General features: G+C 41.8%; 1 protein-coding gene across 4 annotated transcripts in view; it reads left to right on the top strand.

Annotated features, from left to right (window-relative positions):
• Positions 1-26,778, top strand: part of LOC106574138 (PEX5-related protein) — a 180,177-nt gene that overhangs the window by 61,954 nt on the left and 91,445 nt on the right. For 3 of the 4 annotated variants that reach the window (XR_001321480.2, XM_045697394.1, XM_045697395.1), the window contains exon 2: positions 24,138-24,242. The exons of the other annotated variant lie outside the window; for it this stretch is intronic. Coding sequence is in view for 2 of the 3 variants with exons in the window: in XM_045697394.1 (XP_045553350.1) it covers positions 24,138-24,242 (105 nt within the window). In the remaining variant the exon portion in view is untranslated. The remainder of the gene's footprint in view (positions 1-24,137; positions 24,243-26,778) is intronic. 4 annotated transcript variants of the gene reach the window in all.

Below are 26,778 nucleotides of genomic sequence, written 5' to 3'. Positions count from 1 at the left end.
TGTTGCTCCCCTAACCATGTTGTCCTTGTGTTACTCCCCTAACCATGTTGTCCTTGTGTTACTCCCCTAACCATGTTGCTTTTGTCTTTGTGTTGCTCCCTAACCATGTTGTCTTTGTGTTGCTCCCCTAACCATGTTGCCTTTGTCTTTGTGTTGCTCCCTAACCATGTTGTCTTTGTGTTACTCCCCTAACCATGTTGTCCTTGTGTTGCTCCCCTAACCATGTTGTCTTTGTGTTGCTCCCCTAACCATGTTGTCTTTGTGTTGCTCCCCTAACCATGTTGTCTTTGTGTTGCTCCCCTAACCATGTTGTCTTTGTGTTACTCCCCTAACCATGTTGTCTTTGTCAGCTGGTCATTTGTCATGTTAATGTGTTCATTGTTAAAATGAAGGTTACATAAATAAGTAAAAATAGGTTCTAAGGACTGACATAAGGGGATAGATAATAGTGTGGGTTTGAGAGAGAGAGGGATAAAGAGAGAGAGAAAAGAGAGAGAGGGATTGAGAGAGGGATTGAGAGAGAGACAAAGAGAGAGGGATTGAGAGAGAGACAAAGAGGGAGGGATTGAAAGAGAGACAAAGAGAGAGGGATTGAAAGAGAGAGAGGGATTGCTGGAGAGGGATTGAGAGAGAGAGAGAGGGATTCTGAGAGAGGGATTGAGAGTGAGCGAGAGAGAGAGAGAGAGAGAGAAAAGGAAGGATTGAGAGAGAGAGGAGAATAGAAGAGTAAACCCAGCAAAGTGCATCTGTAACAATATGGGAGACAGTGTGAGAGACAGTGTGAGAGAGAGTGTGGGAGACAGTGTGAGAGACAGTGTGGGAGACAGTGTGGGAGACAGTGTGGGAGACAGTGCGAGAGACAGTGCGAGAGAAAGTGCGGGAGACAGTGCGGGAGACAGTGTGAGACAGTGCGGGAGACAGTGTGGGAGACAGTGTGGGAGACAGTGCGGGAGACAGTGTGGGAGACAGTGTCGACGCCATCCCACTGGTCACCCAAAGGTTGAATCAACGTTGTTTCCACGTCATTTCAATGAAATTACTTGGAACCAACGTGGTATAGATGTTGAATTGATGTCTGTGCCCAGTGGGATGATTTTCATACATCGGCTTTGACATGAATGATGTGACAAGCATGTTGATGTTATGACAAAATAAAAATGTCAGTCATCCCCAAAGCTTCCATTTTTTTACATTTTTAGTCATTTAGCAGACACTCTTATCCAGAGCAACTTACAGTAGTGAATGCATACATTTAATTCATACATTTTATTTTTCACCGTACTGGCACCCCGTGGGAATCAAACCCACAACCCTGGAATTGCAAACACCATGCTCTACCAACTGAGCCACAGGGAAGGCCTTGTGGGCATATAATTGTTATTTAACATAGTTTGTCCATAGGGGAGGATATGAATGCAAGACACTTTGTGTCAACATACGAGGAAGTGCATTGTATCAAAGTGACAGGACAAGCATGTTTGATTGACAGTTGAATTACTTGTGAATCCATATCTCCACCATGCATGTCTTATACCACAAACCAGTATGTCCAGCCTGTACCATATCACTTTACAATGGAGTGTCTATATATGCAATTATGACTGGAAATAGCGAAGCAATATCTCTAACTCAGACTACTCTACGACTGCATTAACAACCTCAGAAAATCCTATTTTCTTTGCCAAATCGCATTCCAGTTAATTAAGTGTTCATCTGCCAGAAAATGTCTCCCGGGACTAACCTGCTAAGCGTTTACTTCCAGATCCTTCCACACTGAGCGCCAGAGGTTATATTTGACACTTATGGAGACGTTTCAAAAACACAAGAACTGGCTTAGGACACTTAATGTCACAGGAGGAGCTACAGTGCCTTCAGACTTTTTCCCACATTTTGTTGTGCTACAGCCTGAATTTAAAATGGATTAAATAGCGATTATTTTATCACTAGCCTACAATCAATTTCCCGTAATGCCTGTGCTTAGCTCCATTCCCTTTCTTTTTTATCCTGAAAAACTCCCCAGTCCTTAACTACTACAAGCATACCCATAACATGAAGCAGCCACCCCTATGCTTGAAAATATGGAGAGCGGTACTCAGTAATGTGATGTATTGGATTTGCCTCAAACGTAACACTTTTTATTCAGGACATAAAGTGAATTGCTTTGCCACATTTTTTGCAGTTTTACTTTAGTGCCTTGTTGCAAACTGGATGCATGTTTTGGAATATTTTTATTCTGTACAGGCTTCCTTCTTTTCACTCTGTCGATTAGGTTAGTATTGTGGAGTAACTACAATGTTGTTGATCCATCCTCAGTTTTCACAGCCGTTAAACTCTGCAACTGTTTTAAAGTCACCGTTTTCCTCATGGTGAAATCCCTGAGCGGTTTCCTTCCTCAATGGCAACTGAGTTAGGAAGGACGCCTGTATCTTTGTAGTGACCCGGTGTATTGATACAACATCCAAAGTGTAATTAATGACTTCACCATGCTGAAATGGATATTCAACGTCTGCTTTTTTAGGTGCACTTCTTTGCCAGGCATTGGAATCTTCCCTTGTCTTTGTGGTGATTCAAATCAAATCAAAATGTATTGGTCAAATACACATATTTAGCAGATGTTATTGCGGGTGTAGCGAAATGCTTGTGTTCCTAGCTCCAACAGTGCAGTAGTATCTAACAATACACAACAATACACACAAATCTAAAAGTAAAAGAATGGAATTAAGAAATATATAAATATTAGGACAAGCAATGTCGGAGTGGCATTGACTAAAATACAGTAGAATAGAATACAGTATATACATATGAGATGAGTAAAGCAGTATGTAAACATTATTAAAGTGACTGGTGTTTCATTATTAAAGTGACCAGTGATTCCATGTCTATGTATATAGGGCAGCAGCCTCTAAAGTGCAGGGTTGAGTAACCGGGTGGTAGCCGGCTGGTGATGGCTATTTAACAGTCTGCAAGGTGATTTCTGCTGTAAGTCTGTGTCCTTTTCAGGTACACTGAGGTGAACTCTTTCGTATTTTAGCCCTCAGAAGAAATGGAAGGAAGAAAAGCAAGAAATATAGATAGATTTCTCATTATTTTGTGAACACAAAGCCCAAGAAAGCTGAGTTGAAGCTGCATTCACATAACTAGAGGCTTTTCGTGACCCTCTGGCAAATGCATTTCAGCGGTGGGGGAAATTGCTAATGGTGCAGGGTAGAATGATCTTAGTGCTTCTGAGTTTTGGGTTGTTGTTTTTTAAGCTTGGATGTTTTGCCTCCCAAACCGCAGGAGCTCTGCTGTGCCTCAGGTAGAATGTCTCTTGATGCACCCAGATGAAAGGTTTCATTCTAAGTGGGCCCTGCAGATTGTCTGGTACACCCAACACGTAAATGAAGACCATAGTAGTCCTTGGTCCCTTCGTTTCACCTCAGAGTTTTCTCTTTAGTTTTGTCTGTGCTGTTGTTGTTGATATTGTTGTTGATGTTGTTGGTGATTTTGTTGATGTTGTTGGATTTGTTGATTTGGTTGTTGTTGATGTTGTTGTTAATGTTGTTGTTGATGTTGTTGTTGATGTTGTCGTTTTTGTTGTTGATGATGTTGTTGTTGTTGTTGATTTTGTTGTTGTTGTTGTTGATGTTGGTGTTGTTGATTTTGTTGTTGTTGATGTTGTTGTTGATGTTGTTGTTGTTGATTTTGTTGTTGTTGATGTTGTTGTTGATGTTGTTGTTGTTGATTTTGTTGTTGTTGATGTTGTTGTTGATGTTGTTGTTGTTGATTTTGTTGTTGTTGATGTTGTTGTTGATTTTGTTGTTGTTGATTTTGTTGTTGTTGTCGATGTTGTTGATTTTGTTGATGTTGTTGTTGTTGATGTTGTTGTTGATGTTGTTGTTGTTGATGTTGTTGCTGTTGTTGATTTTGTTGCTGTTGTTGTTGATGTTGTTGTTGTTGTTGTTGTTGATTTTGTTGTTGTTGATGTTGTTGCTGTTGTTGATTTTGTTGTTGTTGATTTTGTTGATTTTGTTGTTGTTGTCGATGTTGATGTTCTTGTTGTTGTTGTTGATTTTGTTGTTGTTGTCGATGTTGATGTTCTTGTTGATGTTGTTGATTTTGTTGTTGTTGTTGATGTTGATGGTGATGTTGATGTTGTTGATTTTGTTGTTGTTGATGTTGATGTTGTTGTTGTTGTTTTAAAGTATACAGTAGCTCTGCTACCCATGAAGAGGGGGATCAAAGTCATTCAACCCCTGACAGGACTATCTCTCAAAGATATAGAGATGTTGGTGCATTGGGCTAACCAGTATCCCCACAACGGTCCCCACAAAGGTCAAATAATCCATTTAATTCACTTTTCAAAACTTACTTTACAAAGAACAGTGACTTTGCAGTTCAGGACAGGTTTGTAACAAATATCAGGTATGGCATCATCTTCTGTGTGTCGGCTTTGCATGCTAAGGCATGGTCTAATGGCGTGATAGATCAGCCTCCCTGCGCTGGTTATCATACTGGCTTCCTAAAGGAGTTATACACCTGCAATTCTAACTCATCATGATGAAGATGTTTAATTATGACTTTGTTTTGTCAGTTACATCATATGATTGATGGAGAGAAGAACCATTGAGACAAACACTGATGGTTTTATTTCTTAGTTGTTGTTAATGGCTATGTGCTTACTACAGAGAATCATTATACAAGTATTCAAATCATTCATCATAGTTAACACTGTGAGCATTTATTTAAAGATTTCAAAGGGGGTGTTAAAATGGCTTAAATCATACCAATTACTTTAGGCAGTGTTTATTTTGCCCACACTGCATTGTAATAGTTTATACTGCTGGGGAGGCACTGTGATTGGTTGGCCGTTCGTTTACAAGCTGTTCATTTTCTTGTCAGGCTGATAGCAAAATAATCTCTTGGACCTGAAAAGTGGGGACAAAAAGCTTGACCTATCATTAGTGACACGGATCGACTTAAATATGAGGATGTCCAGGAGGCAGGCTTATCCTCTGAACTGGCTCGTAGGGGAGGATGTCCAGGAGGCAGGCTTATCCTCTGGACTGGCTCGTAGGAGAGGATGTCCAGGAGGCAGGCTTATCCTCTGGACTGGCTCGTAGGAGAGGATGTCCAGGAGGAAGGCTTATCCTCTGGACTGGCTCGTAGGGGAGGATGTCCAGGAGGCAGGCTTATCCTCTGGACTGGCTCGTAGGAGAGGATGTCCAGGAGGAAGGCTTCGTAGGGGAGGATGCTACCATTGTCTAAGTGATGTCACCTTTTTTGGAAAACCCTTGCTGTAATTGAATGATAAACGGCCTTTAGAAGGTCAGACTGGCGCTTTGCTATCAGTGACTCATCCTGAATATGCTATTCAGATCAGAAGCTATGCCAAGTACGGCCCTACGGTACATAATTCTGCCGTGACTAGCGACACTAGAACTTTGATTTTTCCTGTCAATTCATGTCAGTGGATGCAGTGTGATCTAACTCTTTTCTTTGTTCATGTTAAACAACCATCACCGTCACAAAATGAGAGACACCATCATAGCAAAGAGCAGCCCGTTTCTCAGCCCATAAGGTACTGTCTGTGCCCGATAGTATTCCTGAGCTTGCTGCCTGGGACTAAGGAGTATAATAACCTGGCAGGGACTGTCTAGCTTCATCATGTCATTACCAACATGCAGTAGCCTCTAGTCTACAGGGACATGTTTACCAACCTGCAGCAGCCTCTAGCCTACATGGACATATTACCAACCTGCAGCAGCCTCTAGTCTACAGGGACATATTACCAACCTGCAGCAGCCTCTAGTCTACATGGACATGTTTACCAACCTGCAGCAGCCTCTAGTCTACAGGGACATGTTTACCAACCTGCAGCAGCCTCTGGCCTACATGGACATATTACTAACCTGCAGCAGCCTCTAGTCTACAGGGACATATTACCAACCTGCAGCAGCCTCTAGCCTATATGGACATGTTTACCAACCTGCAGCAGCCTCTAGTCTACAGGGACATGTTTACCAACCTGCAGCAGCCTCTAGTCTACAGGGACAGGTTTACCAACCTGCAGCAGCTTCTGGTCTACAGGGACAGGTTTACCAACCTGCAGCAGCCTCTGGTCTACAGGGACAGGGTTACCAACCTGCAGCAGCTTCTGGTCTACAGGGACAAGTTTACCAACCTGCAGCAGCAAAGCAAAGAGCAGCCAGTTTCTCAGCCCATATAGTACTGTCTCGGCCCGATAGTATTCCTGAGCTTGCTGCCTGTCCCTGCAAGTATAATAACCTGGCAGGGACTGTCTAGCTTGATCATGTCTTTACCAACCTGCAGCAGCCTGAAGTCTACAGGGACACATTTACCAACCTGCATCAGCCTCTGGTCTACATGGACAGGTTTACCAACCTGCATCAGCCTCTGGTCTACAGGGACAGGTTTACCAACCTGCAGCAGCCTCTGGTCTACAGGGACAGGTTTACCAACCTGCAGCAGCCTCTGGTCTACAGGGACAGGTTTACCAACCTGCATCAGCCTCTGGTCTACAGGGACAGGTTTACCAACCTGCAGCAACCTCTAGCCTACATGGACAGGTTTACCAACCTGCAGCAGCCACTAGTCTACATGGACAGGTTTACCAACCTGCAGCAGCCTCTGGTCTACAGGGACAGGTTTACCAACCTGCAGCAGCCTCTAGTCTACATGGACAGGTTTACCAACCTGCAGCAGCCTCTAGCCTATAGGGACAGGTTTACCAACCTGCAGCAGCCTCTAGCCTACATGGACAGGTTTACCAACCTGCAGCAGCCTCTAGCCTATAGGGACAGGTTTACCAACTTGCAGCAGCCTCTAGCCTACATGGACAGGTTTACCAACCTGCAGCAGCCACTAGTCTACAGGGACAGGTTTACCAACCTGCAGCAGCCTCTAGCCTATAGGGACAGGTTTACCAACCTGCAGCAGCCTCTAGCCTATAGGGACAGGTTTACCAACCTGCAGCAGCCTCTAGCCTACATGGACAGGTTTACCAACCTGCAGCAGCCACTAGTCTACAGGGACAGGTTTACCAACCTGCAGCAGCCTCTAGTCTACAGGGACAGGTTTACCAACCTGCAGCAGCCTCTAGCCTATAGGGACAGGTTTACCAACCTGCAGCAGCCTCTGGTCTACAGGGACAGGTTTGCCAACCTGCAGCAGCCTCTAGCCTATAGGGACAGGTTTACCAACCTGCAGCAGCCTCTGGTCTACAGGGACAGGTTTACCAACCTGCAGCAGCCTCTAGTCTACAGGGACATATTACCAACCTGCAGCAGCCTCTGGTCTACAGGGACAGGTTTACCAACCTGCAGCATCCTCTAGCCTACATGGACAGGTTTACCAACCTGCAGCAGCCTCTAGCCTATAGGGACAGGTTTACCAACCTGCAGCAGCCACTATCCTACAGGGACAGGTTTACAAATTTTGATTTGATTTGATTGGATTAACAGAATAACAGGAAATCGCAGAATGTATAGAGGATGTATAGGATTGTGGTCATGTTGAGTAGCCAGTACCGTAGATAACCAGGGATGAGGTGCCTAGATCACATTATCACCTTTAGGTCTGTCTTTCACATGTTGGCCATTTAACCCTTCGCTTTAATTTGTAGGTGAAAACAAAATGACCACATGATTCTAGATTATAGGTAAAGCAATCTATTGTCTTTAGTCCCCAGAAAGAGCCCTTTTCAATTTTGCCAAGCTTTTTGCCAAGCTGTGCCCTGTTGTAGTCAAAACATCACTCACGGAGAGTTATTTTGTTTAGTTACGACTGCTTCTAACATTTTCATGAGATGTGAGATAGACTGAATTCAAAACAGCCAATTCTGCCTTAATCTCCCACGACTCTAATTAGTTCAGAAGCCTGAAGTGCATTGTAGCTGAGAAGAAAATTTGAATTATTGAAATGATTTTAAGATGAGCAAAAACCCTTCCATACTGTTGTGAAAGGGAGAATATTGTTGTAATTGGAATTAAATGGAGATAATTTAGCATGTAATCAACTGCAGAAGGCCCCGCATTGCAATACAAGAATGCTTAATTGCAGTTGAACTAATTCAGTTCAGTTCAGTTTCGCTTCTATGATTTCAAACGTGGCTTTCAACAGCTTTTTGCAGCTGCTTTTAGTTCGAGGTGCTGTTATTGGTTAGACGATTATTTGACAACTTTCACGTTTTAATGTCACATGCACAAGTACAGTGAAATGCCTTTCTTGTAAGCTCTAAACCCAACAATGCAGTAATCAATATCAATGTAGCACAAACAAATAACAATGTAGAAAAAAACACACAAGATAGAAAAATAAGAGGAACACGAGAAAGTCAGAAGCTATATACAGGGTCAGTCAGTTCCTGTACCATATTTACAGTGATGGAGGTAGAGATGTATAGAAAGTCAGAAGCTATATACAGGGTCAGTCAGTTCCTGTACCATATTTACAGTGATGGAGGTAGAGATGTATAGAAAGTCAGAAGCTATATACAGGGTCAGTCAGTTCCTGTACCATATTTACAGTGATGGAGGTAGAGATGTATAGAAAGTCAGAAGCTATATACAGGGTCAGTCAGTTCCTGTACCATATTTACAGTGATGGAGGTAGAGATGTATAGAAAGTCAGAAGCTATATACAGGGTCAGTCAGTTCCTGTACCATATTTACAGTGATGGAGTGATGGAGGTAGATATGTATAGAAAGTCAGAAGCTATATACAGGGTCAGTCAGTTCCTGTACCATATTTACAGTGATGGAGGTAGAGATGTATAGAAAGTCAGAAGCTATATACAGGGTCAGTCAGTTCCTGTACCATATTTACAGTGATGGAGGTAGAGATGTATAGAAAGTCAGAAGCTATATACAGGGTCAGTCAGTTCCTGTACCATATTTACAGTGATGGAGGTAGAGATGTATAGAAAGTCAGAAGCTATATACAGGGTCAGTCAGTTCCTGTACCATATTTACAGTGATGGAGGTAGATATGTATAGAAAGTAACAGAAGCTATATACAGGGTCAGTCAGTTCCTGTACCATATTTACAGTGATGGAGTGATGGAGGTAGATATGTATAGAAAGTAACAGAAGCTATATACAGGGTCAGTCAGTTCCTGTACCATATTTACAGTGATGGAGTGATGGAGGTAGATATGTATAGGGGTAAGGTGACTAGGCAACAGGATATGAGATAAACAGAGTAGCAGCAGCTTGTATGTGATTGGGTGTGTGGCTGTGTAGAGTCAGTATAAATGTATGTGATTGGGTGTGTGACTGTGTAGAGTCAGTATAAATGTATGTTCATATTATGTGTAAGTGAGCAGATGATGGAGTGTGTGTGTGTGTGTGTGTGTGTGTGTGTGTGTGTGTGTGTGTGTGTGTGTGTGTGTGTGTGTGTGTGTGTGTGTGTGTGTGTGTGTGTGTGTGTGTGTGTGTGTGTGTGTGTGTGTGTGTGTGTGTATGTGCAAATAAAAATATATATATATATACACAAGGGTCAACTCAGATAGTCTGTGTAGTAATTTTGTTAGCTATTAGTTAGCTTTTTAGCAGTCTTATGGCTTCGGGATAGAAGCTATTCAGGAGCCTGTTGGTTTCAGACTTGATGCACCAGTACCGCTTGCCGTGCGGAAGCAGCGAACCTTCCTTTTGAGGACAATGTCGCCGATGCATTTCCTAATGAAGCCGCTGACGGAGTTGGTTAGCTCTCAGCAGGATCCCCCTTCTCTTGCCTCTGTAACGTCGGCAATTCCTATTGGGGAGCCTAAAAATTGGGACGAAATTACAGAAAAAGCCCAAGGCAGACGAGTCAAAGTCAAAGTCGGAATTGAGGAAAGTAACTGCTGATCTGATGTTCAAACTTTCTTGTCGGTTGTAAGAAATAATAACGGATACATTTCGTGAAAATAAACAACAAAATAATCACAAGATAGCAAAGTTGGGCCGGAGCTTGCAAAACGTCAGCCATCCAGTACGCCACCATTTTATCTACAGATGCAAGTCTTTATAAACCACTCTGGGAGCTTGAGGAGGGACATAAGGTACTACCAGAAGATGAGCAGTTGTACGAGGGGCAATAATTTGTACTGGGCTTTTATAACTGTCCAGTGGCAAAAGGCAGGTTGTAAGTCAGGCTTGATCGATATAAAGGTTTAATGGGCCCCTTACCTGTCTGGAGACATTTGTCCAATGCTGAAGATCTTTAGACTGAGCTGGTAGTGCTGTACATGGACACGTCAAAAAGGTGGTCTGACAGATTTGTCAATGATGTTATGATAACCTCCAACACCCCAATACAATTCATTTATGTTCTATTTTTCTTTCAGTTGTCATTCTTTATAAAAAAGGAAATTAACTCCCTCAAAGTTCATGAAATCATAACTTAAGATCAAACTTCGTAGCCATCGTCATGAAGCCACCTCATGAGCAATTTCAGGCCAAATATGACTATTGGAACCCAATGTAGCGTTAATAGACTGGAAGGGTACCTATGAGTCTGGCGCAAAAAAACTCTGTGCAGTCCAAACTTTTCGTCTCAACTTTGGTATCCACTTACAGGCCAATTTCAAGGTCAATCAAGGAAGTAGACATTAGCACATATTACACAATGACCCCAGTTTTGGTAAAGCATTTGAATCCCCGCAGGGTTTTTCTATACGCGACCTTCAAATTTAGGGGATTGCTTAGTAAGGTCATTCCTGATGGCAGTTTCCCTTATCATGCACTGTGTCCACTGTTATGATCAGAGGAAACTCTCTTATTAAAAATGTTATCTATCCCCAGGATAAAGGTTTGAGGTAGAACAACCTGTTATGCCAAATATATTGTATATCTCCTTGAGTGCTCCTGTAACTTTTATTATGTGTGTAAAACCAAATGTGAACTTAAGAAAAGGATTTGTGAGCGTAAGAGCTCCATTCGCAACCACAAAGAAAGATTGCCTGTTGCCAGGCATTTCATAATCATGAACTAAGTGCCTTACGTTACATGGGCATTGGATTGGAGAAGGCCCCACGTAGAGGAGGAGATAGGGATAAATGACTTCTCCAAAGCCAGTCATATTGGATATAGTGCCCCAGCAGGTCTCAATGAGGAATGTTCCCTTTTTTTGTTTTTTTTGTAGAAGGCTATAGCGGGCTTGCAGTTGATGTACGATGCCTCCTGGCGGCCATGTTGGAAGACCGCTGCATTAATTCTTCTGACAACAACAGCCTAGTGACTATCCCACAATGCATGATAACAGTGCCTAAAACTAGTTGATTCATCACCACGGTTATTTTCTGTAGAGTATTTGGCTGCTCTAACAAAGCAGGAAAGACAACGGGAAAGAAATATATTTACAGATTCCCCGCAATCATAAAACACCATTGGTGACACCAATGAGATAAAATCAAATCAAATGTTATTTGTCACATGCGCCGAATACAACCTTACCGTGAAATGCTTACTTAACCAACAATGCAGTTAAAGAAATAGTTAAGAAAATATTTACCAAATAAACTAAAGTAAAATATAATAAAAAGTAACACATTAAAATAACAATAATGAGGCTATATACAGTGGGTACCGGTACTGAGTCAATGTGTGGGGGTACAGGTTTGTCAAGGTAATTTGTACATGTAGGTAGGGGTAAAGTGACTATGCATAGATAATAAACAGCGAGTAGCAGCAGTGTAAAAACAAAGGGGGGTGTCAATGTAAATAGTCCGGGTGGCCATTTGATTAATTGTTCAGCAGTCGTATGGCTTGGGGGTAGAAGCTGTTAAGGAGCCTTTTGGTCCTAGACTTGGTGCTCCGGTACCGAGAGAACAGTCTCTGACTTGGGTGACTGGAGTCTTTGACAATTTCTGGGTAATAGTGGTTGTGTGTAAGGACTGACGCTGGAGTCGAGAAGCAGGTAAGGGGAGTAAACATTTAATTGGAACAGACATGGAACAGGACAGGAATAGCGTCACAACCGGGTAATACACAGACGTAAGAGAATTAATGCAGAAGCCGGGAACGGAACTGGGGAACAGACAGATATAGGGGAGGTAATAAAACAGGTGATTGAGTCCAGGTGAGTCCAATGAATCGCTGATGCGCGAGATGAGGGAAGGCAGGTGTGCGTAATGATGGTGGCAGGAGTGCGTAATGCAGGGCAGCCTGCCGCCCTCGAGTGCCAGGGGGGAGGGAGCGGGAGCAGGCGTGACAGTTGTGTGTATGTTTTATGCTAAGGATCCCTTCTTCTGCTTCCAGACATTTCACCACCTATATTACAATGGTTGGATTTGTACAAAAAAAAATTATGTCAGCACAAGGTATGTACAAAATCCTGTCTAATTGATTAGCCTCATATACATTGTCTACTGGTATGGTTTTTAAATTGAGAACATATAACTGAACAATATCTAAACAATGTGTGAGTTAAGCTATTGTCTGCTTCAGATGCACAATGTCAAGGGGTGCATTGCAAATGCTCATAAGGCTAATGCCATCATACTGTAGGCCAGTGGTTCCCAACTCACATCTGATTCAACTTGTCAACTAATCATCAGGCCCTCAGTGAGTTGAATCAGGTATGTTTGTCCGGGGCTAGAACAACGTGGGGTGTTGGAGGTACTGGAGGACCGGAGTTGGGAAACACTACTGTAGGCCTATGGCTGCACTGGCGTTGCATGCCATTATCAGCTGCAAAATGGGTTCACATGGCTGATATCCTGAAAAAATAGTGACAATCAAATAAAACTATTTGGAGAGCTTATGACTAAACAAAAAGGTAATGTTCATTTGAGAATACAACACAGAAACACAGACAAATTAGAGACAGATTCCCTTCCCCTCTTTATTCCAGGATTGTGATCTGTGATTAATCAACATTAACACCAGTTCATCTTGAATAATAGTTAAGTTAACAATTAAAACAAGTTTAAACACTTAACTTCAATGAATCAACACTATTTCATATTCAATTCACAGTGAACAAGTAAGCTAACTCATATGTAAAAGGTTAGACATTTTAATAACACGTAGGCTATGAATACCAGAGGTGGTCAACCTCGCTCCACTGATCCCTGATCTACTGGGGGAGCAGACTTCTGTTACAGTCCAGCAACTTGATTATTAACTCATTAGATTTGATACATTGAATCAGGTGTGTTCGTGCTGGGCTGGAACAGAACCCTGCACACCCAGCAGAGTTGGCCTGCTCCAGTTGTAATTGTAATAATACATTGTGTGCGACTTTTAAACTGTGTTTTTGTTCACAGAATTTGCATACCTAGGTACACATATAATCTATGGTATACAAGGATGTACCCTTATTCTCTTGGGACATTCTTTGGGACCTCTTCATCTGCAGACAGGGTTTGACAGCTCTCTGTATCTGAGGACAGAAAACATCACAAAGAAACAGGCAGCATTATACTCAAGTTAGACAGCCCTGGATATTATGTTGCTATATCTTTCTGTCCTCAGTTTTTCTCGCTAGGGACTGGAACTGGAGAATAGTTTCATAATGTCCTCCCACATAGGTACCTGCCCTCTCCCTTCTCTGACAGCTGGAACTTCTTGTTATTCCTTTCACACTCTTCCATGGCTGTTAGCTAGCTACCTAGCTACAAATGCATTTAGAGTTACAACGATAAATACATCAAGATAGCTTACTAGCTAATATGAAGTTAGAAATCTGGGGATATTTAATTCACGTATGGAAAGTTAGCTAACTAGCCAACATTTCATTAGCAGCTCATTTGAGTTAGCCTGCGTACTAAGTTTCTGTAGCAAGCTAGCTAGCTAATAATACATCATTTTTTTTATGACTTTCAAAATATATTTACTTTTGAACCTTTATTTAACTAGGCAAGTCAGTTAAGAACAAATTCTTATTTACAATGACAGCCTACTGGGGAACAGTGGGTTAACTGCCTTATTCAGGGCCACTGGCCCAATGCTCTAACCATTAGGCAATAGGTTCTCTCACTGCCTCAGTTTTCTGTATCCTTAGAAAAACTAAATAATGGGCAATCTTCCCAAAGTTTCCGGTGGTAGCAAAACGCAGCCAGTCATGTGGACGATTGGAGGACTTCAAACAGACTGAGTTTGGTCTTCCAACATGGCGCTTGGTGTGGTTTCTAGGTGATTTGGGGCGCAACTGCAAGCCATCTATAAATATATAGACCGAAAATACATTCCTAATATTTAGGCTATAATGACATCATAGTGTATCTTTGAGTGTTTTTTGTATATATTTAATCTTTCCCCCATAGCTCCCCCTGCTGGGATTTCTTAATTGGGCCAATACTGACTGTGAATCTATAGTTATGGCTACCTGTGTGTAGCCTGTATAGTTGTCCTAACATTGCCTCATATGCACGCTGAAGAAGGGCTCTTACCCCAAACGTTCGTGCAGCAATAAAAAACATGCTTATTTAAGTTTATTCACAGGAGTGCTGTCCTATTTTTATACTTCACATTATGAGGTTGGAAAAATACTATGAAATTGTGGAAATGATAACGTCCTTTTAGTGTTTGAAAAGACTGCCTGAAATTTCAGCCTGTTTTGGTGGGATGACATCACCGGCGGTAAATTAGTTAATAGACCAATAAGAAAGTGTTCCAAAACTCTCTGCCTATAACTCAGACCACTCCCAAACAGTCCTAGCAAAATTATTTCTTGAGAAATGGCTCTTTGCTAAGAAGTTATTTTTCTTTCTTTTTGACCATTTTAATTGAAAACAATCACACTAAGGTACTTAATTGTTACCCAGAAATGATTTGATATTGAGATAAAAATGGCTGCATTGCCCATGTGTGCATGTCGAAGTGTCTGTGTGCGTGAGGATGTGTTGCTGGGATACCTGGTTGCAACGGTACCCATTTGGAGGGACTCCGGGAATGAATCAGGTCCCCACTTAGCAGCTGAACTTTTCAGCTCAGCGGGGACGTTCCCTTCTGCATCGGTCTCGGCTCCACACAAATCATTAACTACGCCTTAAAGCGTCCCGCTCACGCCTTGACGCTTCCTCTCAACTAAATTGAGTCGTGTTTATCTCAACCCCGGGTAATTTTCAGTCTGCTGAGAATCCTAGCTATTTCCAAATGGCAGTTTTTTTAAGTCTCTGTGTGAATCTGATAGATTGAGGTGAGGAGCAAGTCTAGAGATCCATCAAACAGCTGTCAGGAGCAAGTCTACAGATCCATCAAACAGCAGTCAGGAGCAAGTCTAGAGATCCATCAAACAGCTGTCAGGAGCAAGTCTACAGATCCATCAAACAGCAGTCAGGAGCAAGTCTACAGATCCATCAAACAGCAGTCAGGAGCAAGTCTAGAGATCCATCAAACAGCTGTCAGGAGCAAGTCTACAGATCCATCAAACAGCTGTTAGGAGCAAGTCTACAGATCCATCAAACAGCTGTCAGAAGTAAGTCTACAGATCCATCAAACAGCTGTCGGGAGCAAGTCTAGAGATCCATCAAACAGCTATCAGGAGCAAGTCTAGAGATCCATCAAACAGCTATCAGGAGCAAGTCTAGAGATCCATCAAACAGCTATCAGGAGCAAGTCTAGAGATCCATCAAACAGCTGTCAGAAGTAAGTCTAGAGATCCATCAAACAGCTGTCAGGAGCAAGTCTAGAGATCCATCAAACAGCTGTCGGGAGCAAGTCTACAGATCCATCAAACAGCGTCATAGATGGGTTGGTTGTTTAGCGCACGCAACTATGGGGCAAAACAGACGGGATTGGCATAGAATGTTGATAACACGTAAACTATAGTTATTTTCCAATGTTGATTGAAAACATAAATATAGTTGCACAATGAGCACTTGTTGTCTCTCAAATGCTTTTTGCCATATTAGCGTAGAGGTAACATGAGTCAAAACACCTCAAAACAAGACATGGAATAAAGAACAAGATGAAACGAGCTGAAACGAGCCACCTACGATTCCCCAACAAGGCAGTTAAATGTCATTGTTGCTTGCTATCTGGGCATCCAGAATCACAACACACACAGCCTTCTGCCACTTTGAAGCATTTTTGTGGCGTTGTCAACTAACCCGTCTGTTAGCAACACGGATGTTGCGTAACAGGGACCGTACGCAAAGTGGCCATACCATCCCCCAGTCAGTCTATGTGGCTACAGGTCCATAATACACACAGTGGAATAGAGAATAGGGAAAATTGTTTCTGTGATAAAGGATGAAAGTTGACCCTATTTGCAGCGAGTATGTTTTCCCTAGTGGAACTACTTCATTACAGTTTTTTTTGTACTGGAGTTAAGTCACTTCACTTTTTTTCCACTATGAAGTCAAAATAAGGCCTGTATTCACAAAGGAACTAATCTATGCATATTGATCGGTATCAATCTGATACAGATTTGATTTTCCAGGTAACTGAATCCTCCACTACTAAGCTTTAGGCAACAATGACATAAATATATAATAATATACAGCAGATGCTTTTATCCAATCATCCGTGCCATACCTTTTACGTATGGGTGGCCCCTAGGAATGGAATCCACAAGCGCCATGCTTTACCAACTGACCTACAGAGAAGACACCAAAGAGCAACAATATATTTATCACTACTCATGTATATCCCTTGATTTTATTATACTGTAGAACTGAGGTAGTGTGCTACTACAATGAACCATATTATTGTTGCTGTAAGCTGATTCAATAAAAACAAGTCTATCCATCTCCAGACTAACAAAAATCATGGAATTACATTAGTGAGACTGTCCTCTACCACAGGGTTTCCCAAAGTCGTTCCTGGGGCCCCGCTTGGGTGCACATTTAGTTCCCCCCCCCCCCCCCCAGCACTACACAGCTGATTCAAGTAAACAAAGCTTGATGATGAGTTGGTTATTTGAATCAGCTGTGTAGTGCTAGGGGGCAAAAAAACTAGACGTGCTCCCAAGGGGGGCCCTAGGACCGAGTTTGGGAAACCCTCCTCTACCGGAGCGTTATGCTTTAAACCAACAGACCACGTAATTAACTAAGCATTATGTCCTACCCCTTTAGATTTCCAGAGGAAGACGTAAGTTCTACCCTCCAGGAATTCTATTAGTTCAGAACAATGAATTTGGTCTGGTGACCAGGGGATTGGTGACCAGGGTATTGGTGAACAGGGGATTGGTGACCAGGGGATTGGTGACCAGGGGATTGTAAATGTATTAACTTGGTAACGAAACTAACAGAAACGTTTATTTACTCAGCCACCAAGGACACCTAATCTTTTGATAAAATTGTTGACGTAGTGCTTTATCGGCAGTAATTAGCAGGAGATGTAATTTTACTTTAAAGAGTAACTTTCATGAGAAAGATAAAACCCCATTAAAAAAAACAGATGTTTCAGGCTTAGTTATAGTGAAACACGTCAATTCTGGTCTTCATTTTGACAGTTTGATGCAAAAGTGATATATGTTGGTCTTTCAGTAGTAAATCTCTTTTTGCCCCTAGCGGTTCAATTCTAACATTGAAATCCCGATGGTGCCTCTGTGTCATCGCATAGGAGGGGTTCGGTATGAAATCCACTCCCTTCTACATGTGCTGGGTGGTGCCACTTCAAGGCTTACTATAAAAGCAGGTGACAGCGTGCCAATATATTTTGCATGATGTTTCCTTTACTAGATTACTGACATTACACAAAATTCAAAAGGCAGTAAGGCACATTTCCGCATATGACAAAATTCTATGTTTTTTGCTTGCCATTTCATACAGATCTATGTGCTTTTACGAACAACAAAAAAACATGTAAACTACTGTATGAGCATTATACGTTTATATTAGTTGCTAAATCCATCGTAACAAGAAATACATGACAGTGGTGGTCATGTCAACTCGTATTTTTTCCCGACTGCTATGACTGATTGGTGACGCAGTCCGCTACGACAGTTGGCTCAGTTCAATGGTTGTAAATTCTAATCCCACATTGGGCAGATAAAAAATGTAATCCTTTATTTACAGTATTCATCCCACACCTCTAATTCTGAAAAGTTAAAGCATACATGTGAGTGGGGTCGCCATGGTAGTAGTTGTAGGTTTTTATACAGTACCCAAGACCAATCTGTGAGTTCATTTGACCACTGGAAAAAGAGCAACTGCATAAATATTGCAATGCCGGTTGGATTGAATTGATGAGTACATATTTCAAAGATTTTTTGGGCACCCCATGGGGATTCGAATTTACACCACAAATAGCAATTGGTGGCAGGAACTTGGTGTCTGGAACTTGGTGTCAGGAACCTGGTGTCTGGAACTTGGTGTCAGGAACCTGGTGTCAGGAACCTGGTGTCAGGTACTTGGTGTCAGGTACTTGATGTCAGGAACTTGGTGTCAGGAACTTGATGTCAGGAACTTGGTGTCAGGAACTTGGTGTCAGGAACTTGATGTCAGGAACTTGATGTCAGGAACTTGGTGTCAGGAACTTGGTGTCAGGAACTTGGTGTCAGGAACCTGGTGTCAGGAACTTGATGTCAGGAACTTGATGTCAGGAACTTGGTGTCAGGAACTTGGTGTCAGGAACTTGGTTTTGAGAGTTATCCTTTAAGAGAGACCGCAATCCCATAGCAACTAACTATACATGCAGCAGTAGTTACTATAGGGACTTGTATAAGTATTTAGCGAACAAACAATGTTTATTCAACTTAATTGCTTATCTTAATTTTATTTAATGTTCCAGTCTAGTTTAATAAAATTGTATTGGTATATATTGATAGAAAAAAGCCACAAAGAACACATCATGTAGCGATTTTCAGAAATGGGATTAAGTACTATAATCAACGTGGTCTCAGGACAATTTGTATTATTCTGTATGTAAACCTGTAACACTCCAGTATTAAATATGAGCAGTCGTACAATATCATAAGAATTATAGGACGTATAGTATCATACGTCTTACCCGGTCATGCAATACCGTACAAATTGGATGAGGTAACTTATCATACGTTTTAGGGGATGTATAGCATTATATGTCTTTTTCTGAGACCAGTTTGCTTGTTGCCGTAACAACAACAGAGAATTACAGGGAGAATTTACGTTGGCGGTTAGTGGAACTAACAACTAAAGTTAGGATAATTTACGTAAAAGTTTAGAAGAACTAAAATAACAAAGGTTAGGTGAATTCATGTAGCATTTTATTACACCCGCAATAACATCTGCTAAATATGTCCCATCTGAACAAGAGGAATACCTATGTAAGAATGCTGTTCATTGACTATAGCTCAGCATTCAACACCATAGTACCCTCCAAGCTCATCATTAAGCTCGGGGCCCTGGGTCTGAACCCCGCCCTGTGCAACTGGGTCCTGGACTTCCTGATGGGCCGCCGCCAGGTGGTGAAGGTAGGAAACAAAACCTCTACTTCACTGATCCTCAACACAGGGGCCCCACAAGGGTGCGTGCTCAGTCCCCTCCTGTACTCCCTGTTCACCCATGACTTCGTTGCCACGCACGCCTCCAACTCAATCATCAAGTCTGCAGACGACACAACAGTAGTAGGCCTGATTACCAGCAATGACAAGACAGCCTACAGAGAGTAGGTGAGGGCCATGGGCGAGTGGTGCCAGTAAAATAACCTCTCACTCAACGTCAACATAAACAAAGGAGCTGATCGTGGACTTCAGGAATCAGCAGAGGGACCATGCCCCTATCCACATCGACAGGACTGCAGTGGAGAAGGTGGAAAGCTTTAAGTTCCTCAGCGTACAGGTCAATGAGGTTCTGAAATGGTCCACCCACACCGACAGTGTGGTGAAGAAGGCGCAACAGCGCTTCTTCAACCTCAGGAGACTGAAGAAATTTTGCTTGGCCCCTAAAACCCTCACAAACTTTTACAGATGCACAATTGAGAGTATCCTGTCGGGCTGTATCACCGCCTGGTACGGCAACTGCACCGCCCTCAATCGCAAAGCTCTCCAGAGGGTGGTGCGGTCTGCCCAACACATCATCGGGGGCAAACTACCTGCCCTCCAGGATACCTACAGCACCCGATGTCACAGGAAGGCCAAAAAGATCATCACGAACATCAACCACCACGGCCTGTTCATGGCCTGTTCACCCCGCTATCATTCAGAAGGCGAGGTTAGTACATGTGCATCAAAGCTGGGACCGAGAGCCTGAAAAACAGCTTCTATCACAAGGCCATCAGACTGTTAAATAGCCATCACTAGCCAGCTTCCACCCTGCACTTTAGAGGCTGCTTCCCTTTACACTTAGACTTGGAATTACTGACCACTTTAATAATGGAACATCAGTCCCTTTAATAACATTTAAATAATGTTTACGTACTGCTTTACTCATCTCATATGTATATAGTGTACTCTATTCTACTGTCTTTTAGTCAATGCCACTCTGACATTGCTCAGTCTAATATGTATACATTTCTTAATTCCATTCTATTAACTTTTAGATTTGTGTGTATTGTTGCGAATTGTTAGATATTACTGTACTGTTGGAGCTAGGAACACAAGCATTTTGCTACACCCGCAATAACATCTGCTAAATATGTGTATGTGACCAATCAAATGTGATTTGATTTATGCGAAAGATAACATTAGATTTGAGGTGAATTGGGTTAAGGGATAGGAAATGGTTAGGTTTTTTGTTTACGGTTGTCCCCGACGCCACTCGAACATGGAACCTTTGTACTGCTAAACAGTCACGGATTATGTCCTACCAGCCTCCCCGACAAACCTCCCTACGTTCATTCTGTCTAAAGCAACTAGACCATTAGTAGGTATCATACATCTTGGAGGTGCTCAGAAATACATAAAGTATGTTTCGTATGGCTCTGAAGCCATGCTGCTGTAATAAACCTGTAGTTTCTAGGTGAATATGGTTTGATAAATTACCTGTCTGATATGTCATTGAAAGTTCATGAAAAATAATCAACTTCCTCTAACTAATTGAGGGCTTTGTTGTACCCCTTGTTTATGATCACCATCATATTTCGAAGCTATTTAAGCTATTTTCCCCCACATTCTGCAGACCCCACAGAGAAGGGATAAAAGGCACTGTTTTACCTATACCACCTATTGTCAGCACAATCAAGCCAAGAGTATTTTCATAATGAGTTATTCAAGATTCTGCTGTTTACACTACGTAGCTGTGTTGATAATAGACACAAAGTTGAAGTATAAGCATAAAGCTAAGTTTTCTCGTCACCTGGGATGTATCCAAATCTGACCGAAATGTGTGTTTATGTCAAACACAAAGAAACCTACACCTTGACCTAGCACACAACACACATCAAAGACAATCTTTCCCAAACACGATCCACAGTTTCTTGGACATATTTTGCAGCGTACAACTATAACTCACTCTTCCTTCGCTTGCAGACATTTTTCTTGATACACCAGCCACTCAAAAGATTAGTGGAAACACAGATTTAGCCAAAGCAGGCTTTTTAAAATGTCCTGGCGGTATGAATGGAACACTCTTAGTGGAGGCTGCTTTTACTTATACAGTTGGGTTGACTTACTGTTGGTGTAGTGTGGACACAGGTGGCTGTACGGGTCTAACAGGAGTATTAAGCTCTCTGGGTACGGTACCTCGAGAACATGTGCACACATTGTGCCATCAAATTAGAATCAAGCTTAAGGGAGCACAGAGTCAATGGGGAAAAATACTTATTCTCTAATGCAGGTTATACACTCGTCAAATACAAAGGGTCCTAGACAATGGAATCAGGTAACCACAAGTCAAAAACAACAGTGTAACTGCACAGAAATATTGAAACAGGGTTTGCATGTTTGATTGTACAGTACAGGGCTTCTTGTATACTGAATATAGTATATCAAGACTTAGTGATTACACTGTACATACAGTATGTAAAATGCTGGTAACATGAATGCACTCCAAATGTTCTGCTATTCATGTTCAATGTTTTGGGTAGGTCACCTTTATATAGCCAGAACCTTCATATTTCTCCAACAATACATCTATTGGTGATATGAACCCATCTAAAATAACAGTTGAGTTCTGTGAAAACAATTCATTTATTTTGCCAGATTGTTGATGGTTTTACGGTCTAGAATCAGGATAACAATGGGCTTTTGAAATCAATTTCAGCCTTGTAATAAGGCGAGGGACAGTCACGGTATGAGGTCACGCTGAAACGTGACTGCAACTTTCCAGTATGGCCCTATGTCCCCTTGGCAGTCATCCAGTAGACATGTGTATAGTTCATCACCCAGCCTAGATACTTCTAAACAATGAGAGACTGACTAGCACATTCCTACTGTATTGTCCACTCGTCATCATTAGAGATGCTAGCTATATCTGATCAAATTGCTGAAGGTAACAAGAGACCAGTGGCGGTCAGTGCCATTTAAGATGTGGGAGGCCATTTTATTTTTTATGAGCATGGCCATATTTCTATTACAGCATATTGGGGAAAGGGGATACCTTGTCAGTTGTACAACTGAATGCCTTCAACTGAAATGTGTCTTTCGCATTTAACCCAACTCCTCTGAGAGGTACGTAGGGCTGCTTTAATTGACATCCATAGCGCCCGGTGTTAACGGCCTTGCTCAAGGGAAGAAAAGCAGATTTTCACCTTGTCAGATCTGGGATTCCATCCAGCAACCTTTTGGTTACTGACCCAATGCTCTAACCACTAGGCAACCTGACGCCTGTTGTTCATATTCCATTCACCCAGTTCAATGTAACATTGATAGGTTTAGGTTACTACATGATACTCAAATTTTCAAGAGGTTGCTACAACCTAGCCTATGAATGAAAGTTTACAATGTAGGTGCACACGGGTCGAGAGAAAAGTTTGAGGTGACAGACAGTGACACATTCAATACCGCCTTGATCATTAGACCAATAGTTGCAAATGAGAGTTTGTATTGGACAAATTCAGGTACGTTTATCGCCGTTTCGCTCTGTTTGCTTCCGTTTAAGAAAAGTTATTCAACAGAATCAGTGGACTGAATACACCTGTGATCACGCGCAAACACATTTCACTTTCATAGCAGCCACGTTGTATTCCTTCTCGCATCCATGCACTCTCCTCTTCTCCCCTTTTGTCTTCATTTGTGGACTTTAATGCACAACACATCAGCTGTATGTGACCAGGTGAAAAAAACGTTCAAAGCCAAACCATATCATAACCGCTACACACATCATTGTTAGCATATTAGCTAAAGTAACGTCATAATCAACATAGCTAATAGAACTAACACGTTAGTAAACCCACTACAATCATGCAGTAAAGTTCCAGTGTATAGTCAGTAAACAGTTTAGCAGTTTGGATAATCATAGCCAGCTAGCTAACATAGCATTCCTCTGTTTGAGCAGGGTGTTTGAGTAGGCTAAACTATCTAGCTGCATTTGCTAGCTAAGTAAGTGAAACTGGAAAACAAATGATACACTCTCTATTTCTCCCATGGTTCTCCTTAATTCTGAAGAAATTAATTTGTTTAAAACTGTTCAACTATTGTTTCTCTTTGAGTCAACTACTCACCACATTTCATGTACTGCAGTGCTAGATAGCTGTAGCTTATACTTTCAGTACTAGATTCATTCTCTGATCCTTTGATTGGGTGGACAAGATGTCGGTTTATGCTGCAGGAGCTCTGATAGGTTGGAGGACATCCTCTTGAAGTTGTCATAATTACTGTATAAGTCTATGGAAGGGTGTGAGAACCATGAACCTCCTAGGTTTTGTATTGAAGTCAATGTACCCAGAGGAGGATGGAAGCTAGCTGTCCTCCAGCTACACCATGGTGCTACCTTACAGAGTGCTGTTGAGGCTACTGTAGACCTTCATTCCAAAACAGTGTTTTAATCAATTATTTGGTGACATTTGAATATATTTAGTATAGAGTCTAAAAAGGATAACCTTTAAATTTGTAAATGTTTTTGTTTTTATGAAATTCACTGAGCAGGATGGTCCTCCCCTTCCTCCTCTGAGTAGCCTCCACTGCAAGAGACCATGCTTCTCTGTGTATAGTAACCCCTCTATAGCCATTGTCATAGTCTTGTGGGTATGTTTTCAATCAATGTTGCTGTTTTTTCCTAGATAGCTCACCATAGTCTATTATATAATTCCATCATCATAAAGTAAAGTTGGTAAGATGCCCTAGAGGGCAAAAACATTGCCTGAACCAATTGTCCTGACACGAGTCATTGTTGATTTCACTTGTTATAGGGGAGAGATTCTAGGGCTGCAGATAAGACTGTTGCCATGGTCCTGAAGGAGATACCCAGTAAGGCGTCTTCAGAAGTGAAACCCCTCCTCACGGTGACAACCAAGGTGGGCAGAACCATCGCAACCCCTCCGAACATCCCCTATCCCTCTCACCCCCTCAACTGAATTTTCCTCCTATTTTTGGTGATGATAAAATCAATGGCAAGGCTTTGAGCATCCCATATCTACCCTCCACTCTTGAGCCTAACTCGACCCCTTCTCACATATGAATAACCTCATGACAGCAAAAAGCAACAACATTGATTTTATTAAATTTTTCAGCTGCTCTATGTGGTATAAAATGCATGTTACATTCCAAATCACCAACTAATAACCAGCCAGTATTTCAGCTGTAGCCAGGAATGACATTTTATCTAAATGTCATTTCAGAGATGTATTTAAATGATATGCGATGTAACTTGAAACCTTACTTAAATATGTTGTTGCAGCAGCAACACCTTATCAATGTAGTGCAGGAATTTTTAGTGAGAGTTCCTCAGGTGTACCTTAGTGGGCTTTTACTGTAACATTACCAAGTGAATCTACCCAATCAGGTAGTCTTAGCAGAATGACTTCACATTACCAAGTGAATCTACCCAATCAGGTAGTCTTATCAGAATGACTTCACATTACCAAGTGAATCTACCCAATCAGGTAGTCTTATCAGAATGACTTCACATTACCAAGTGAATCTACCCAATCAGCTAGTCTTAACAGAATGACTTCACATTACTAAGTGAATCTACCCAATCAAGTAGTCTTAGCATAATTAGAAATTAGGTTCTATATCAGCAAAATGTTTAGCCCATATCCAATGCAGTTTAGGAAAAAGACAATTTTTACACCTCATAAGCAGCTAAACTTTCCTAATGTGTATGCATTTCCATAATGCATTACCTTGCAGCATGGCATTAGGCTAGGACATAATTAAGCCATCTATTCTTGTAGATGTAGTCGATTGTCAGTGTGCTTTTCGGTGTTGCTTTGAAGCAATATGTGGATCGTATGGTTATAGCAGATGCTATTGTACGCTTCTGTTTTCTGTGCTTGATATAAATGAAAAGTGCTTGAGTGTGTGTGTGTGTGTGTGTGTGTGTGTGTGTGTGTGTGTGTGTGTGTGTGTGTGTGTGTGTGTGTGTGTGTGTGTGTGTGTGTGTGTGTGTCCGTGCATGTGTGTGTATTTCTGTGCTGTGGTGACAGCATAGTGATGTTCTGATGTTAAACTTATAAAATGGGCTCTGTAGGCTTCAATATGCTAAGTTGTTTTATAAAATACCATGTGTTTTTTTAATAATTATATATTGAAGAGAAGGATTTTGATCTTTTTATTTTTAATCCCAACCAGCAATGCACTCTATTGCGCTACACAACAAATGTTTATCTTGTGCTTCTTTGTATTCAAATACTAGTACTATCTAAAAGTTCAGTTAACAATGCTGTGTTTGTTGACTGTCTTTTGTTAGACAAGGCCTCTCTTTGTCCTTTTTACTTCTGTGAGTTAACTTTTCATTCTTTATAATTGTTTAAAACACCTGCCATTTTTAGCTTCCAGAGCCTTAAACAAAGCCAACATTCTTGCTGTCTCATTCCGTAATCAGACTGGGATCTGGTGCATATCTGGACGTAGATAAGCAACCACATAAAAAAACAGACGTGTGCATTAAATGAGCTGCAAACTGCCTACCTTCACTAGTCTGAGAAGTAAATGGAAAGATGTGACTAGACTGCTCACAAACATGACACAACATATGCCATGTCACAAAGTGCCATGTCACAAAGCAACATCTTAATCAATCTAAAAAAAGGGGCAGATGGTGAATTTGTACATTTTATGAAAGTAGTTCCGCAGTCCTTCCACAAGGTCAGTGAAAGTAGTTCCTCAGTCCTTCCACAAGGTCAGTGAAAGTAGTTCCTCAGTCCTTCCACAAGGTCAGAGAAAGTAGTTCCTCAGTCCTTCCACAAGGTCAGAGAAAGTAGTTCCGCAGTCCTTCCACAAGGTCAGAGAAAGTAGTTCCGCAGTCCTTCCACAAGGTCCGTGATAAAGATTTGGCCTTTACAGCAATGACCTTAGTATTCCCTTTCTAGATACTCCGGTGTTCAGGAGAGGAGCTGAATGCTGCTTTCCTCAGACAAACACAGAGGTCTATTCTATTCTGCATACTGGCAGCACTATTATCTTCAGATGACCTAGAGTGACACGGATCAATTGCCAATAGAAGACTGTTTCTAACTTTGTAGCATCGGTAAATAATGCATCTATAAGATACCTTGCATAAGAGTATGCCCTCCACCCATTCAATGTGTTCTTGAGCTCAAACACTGTCACACACACACACCCACGTTCACTATCACACACACACACACACACACACACACACACACACACTCTGTCACACACACACATTCACTATCACACACACACACACACACACTCTGTCACACACACACACACACACTCACTATCACCACACACACACACACACACACACACACACACACACACACACACACACACACACGTTCACTATCACACACGCACGCACCGCACACACACGCACGCACACACACACACACACACACTGCAAGCTGCTGTTCAATCAGC

This window comes from Salmo salar, chromosome ssa16 (assembly GCF_905237065.1).
Source record: "Salmo salar chromosome ssa16, Ssal_v3.1, whole genome shotgun sequence".
In the NCBI taxonomy this organism is placed as follows: domain Eukaryota; kingdom Metazoa; phylum Chordata; class Actinopteri; order Salmoniformes; family Salmonidae; genus Salmo; species Salmo salar.
The sequence above is the reverse complement of the archived record's forward strand: the minus strand, read 5'-3'. Positions and strand labels throughout refer to the sequence as shown.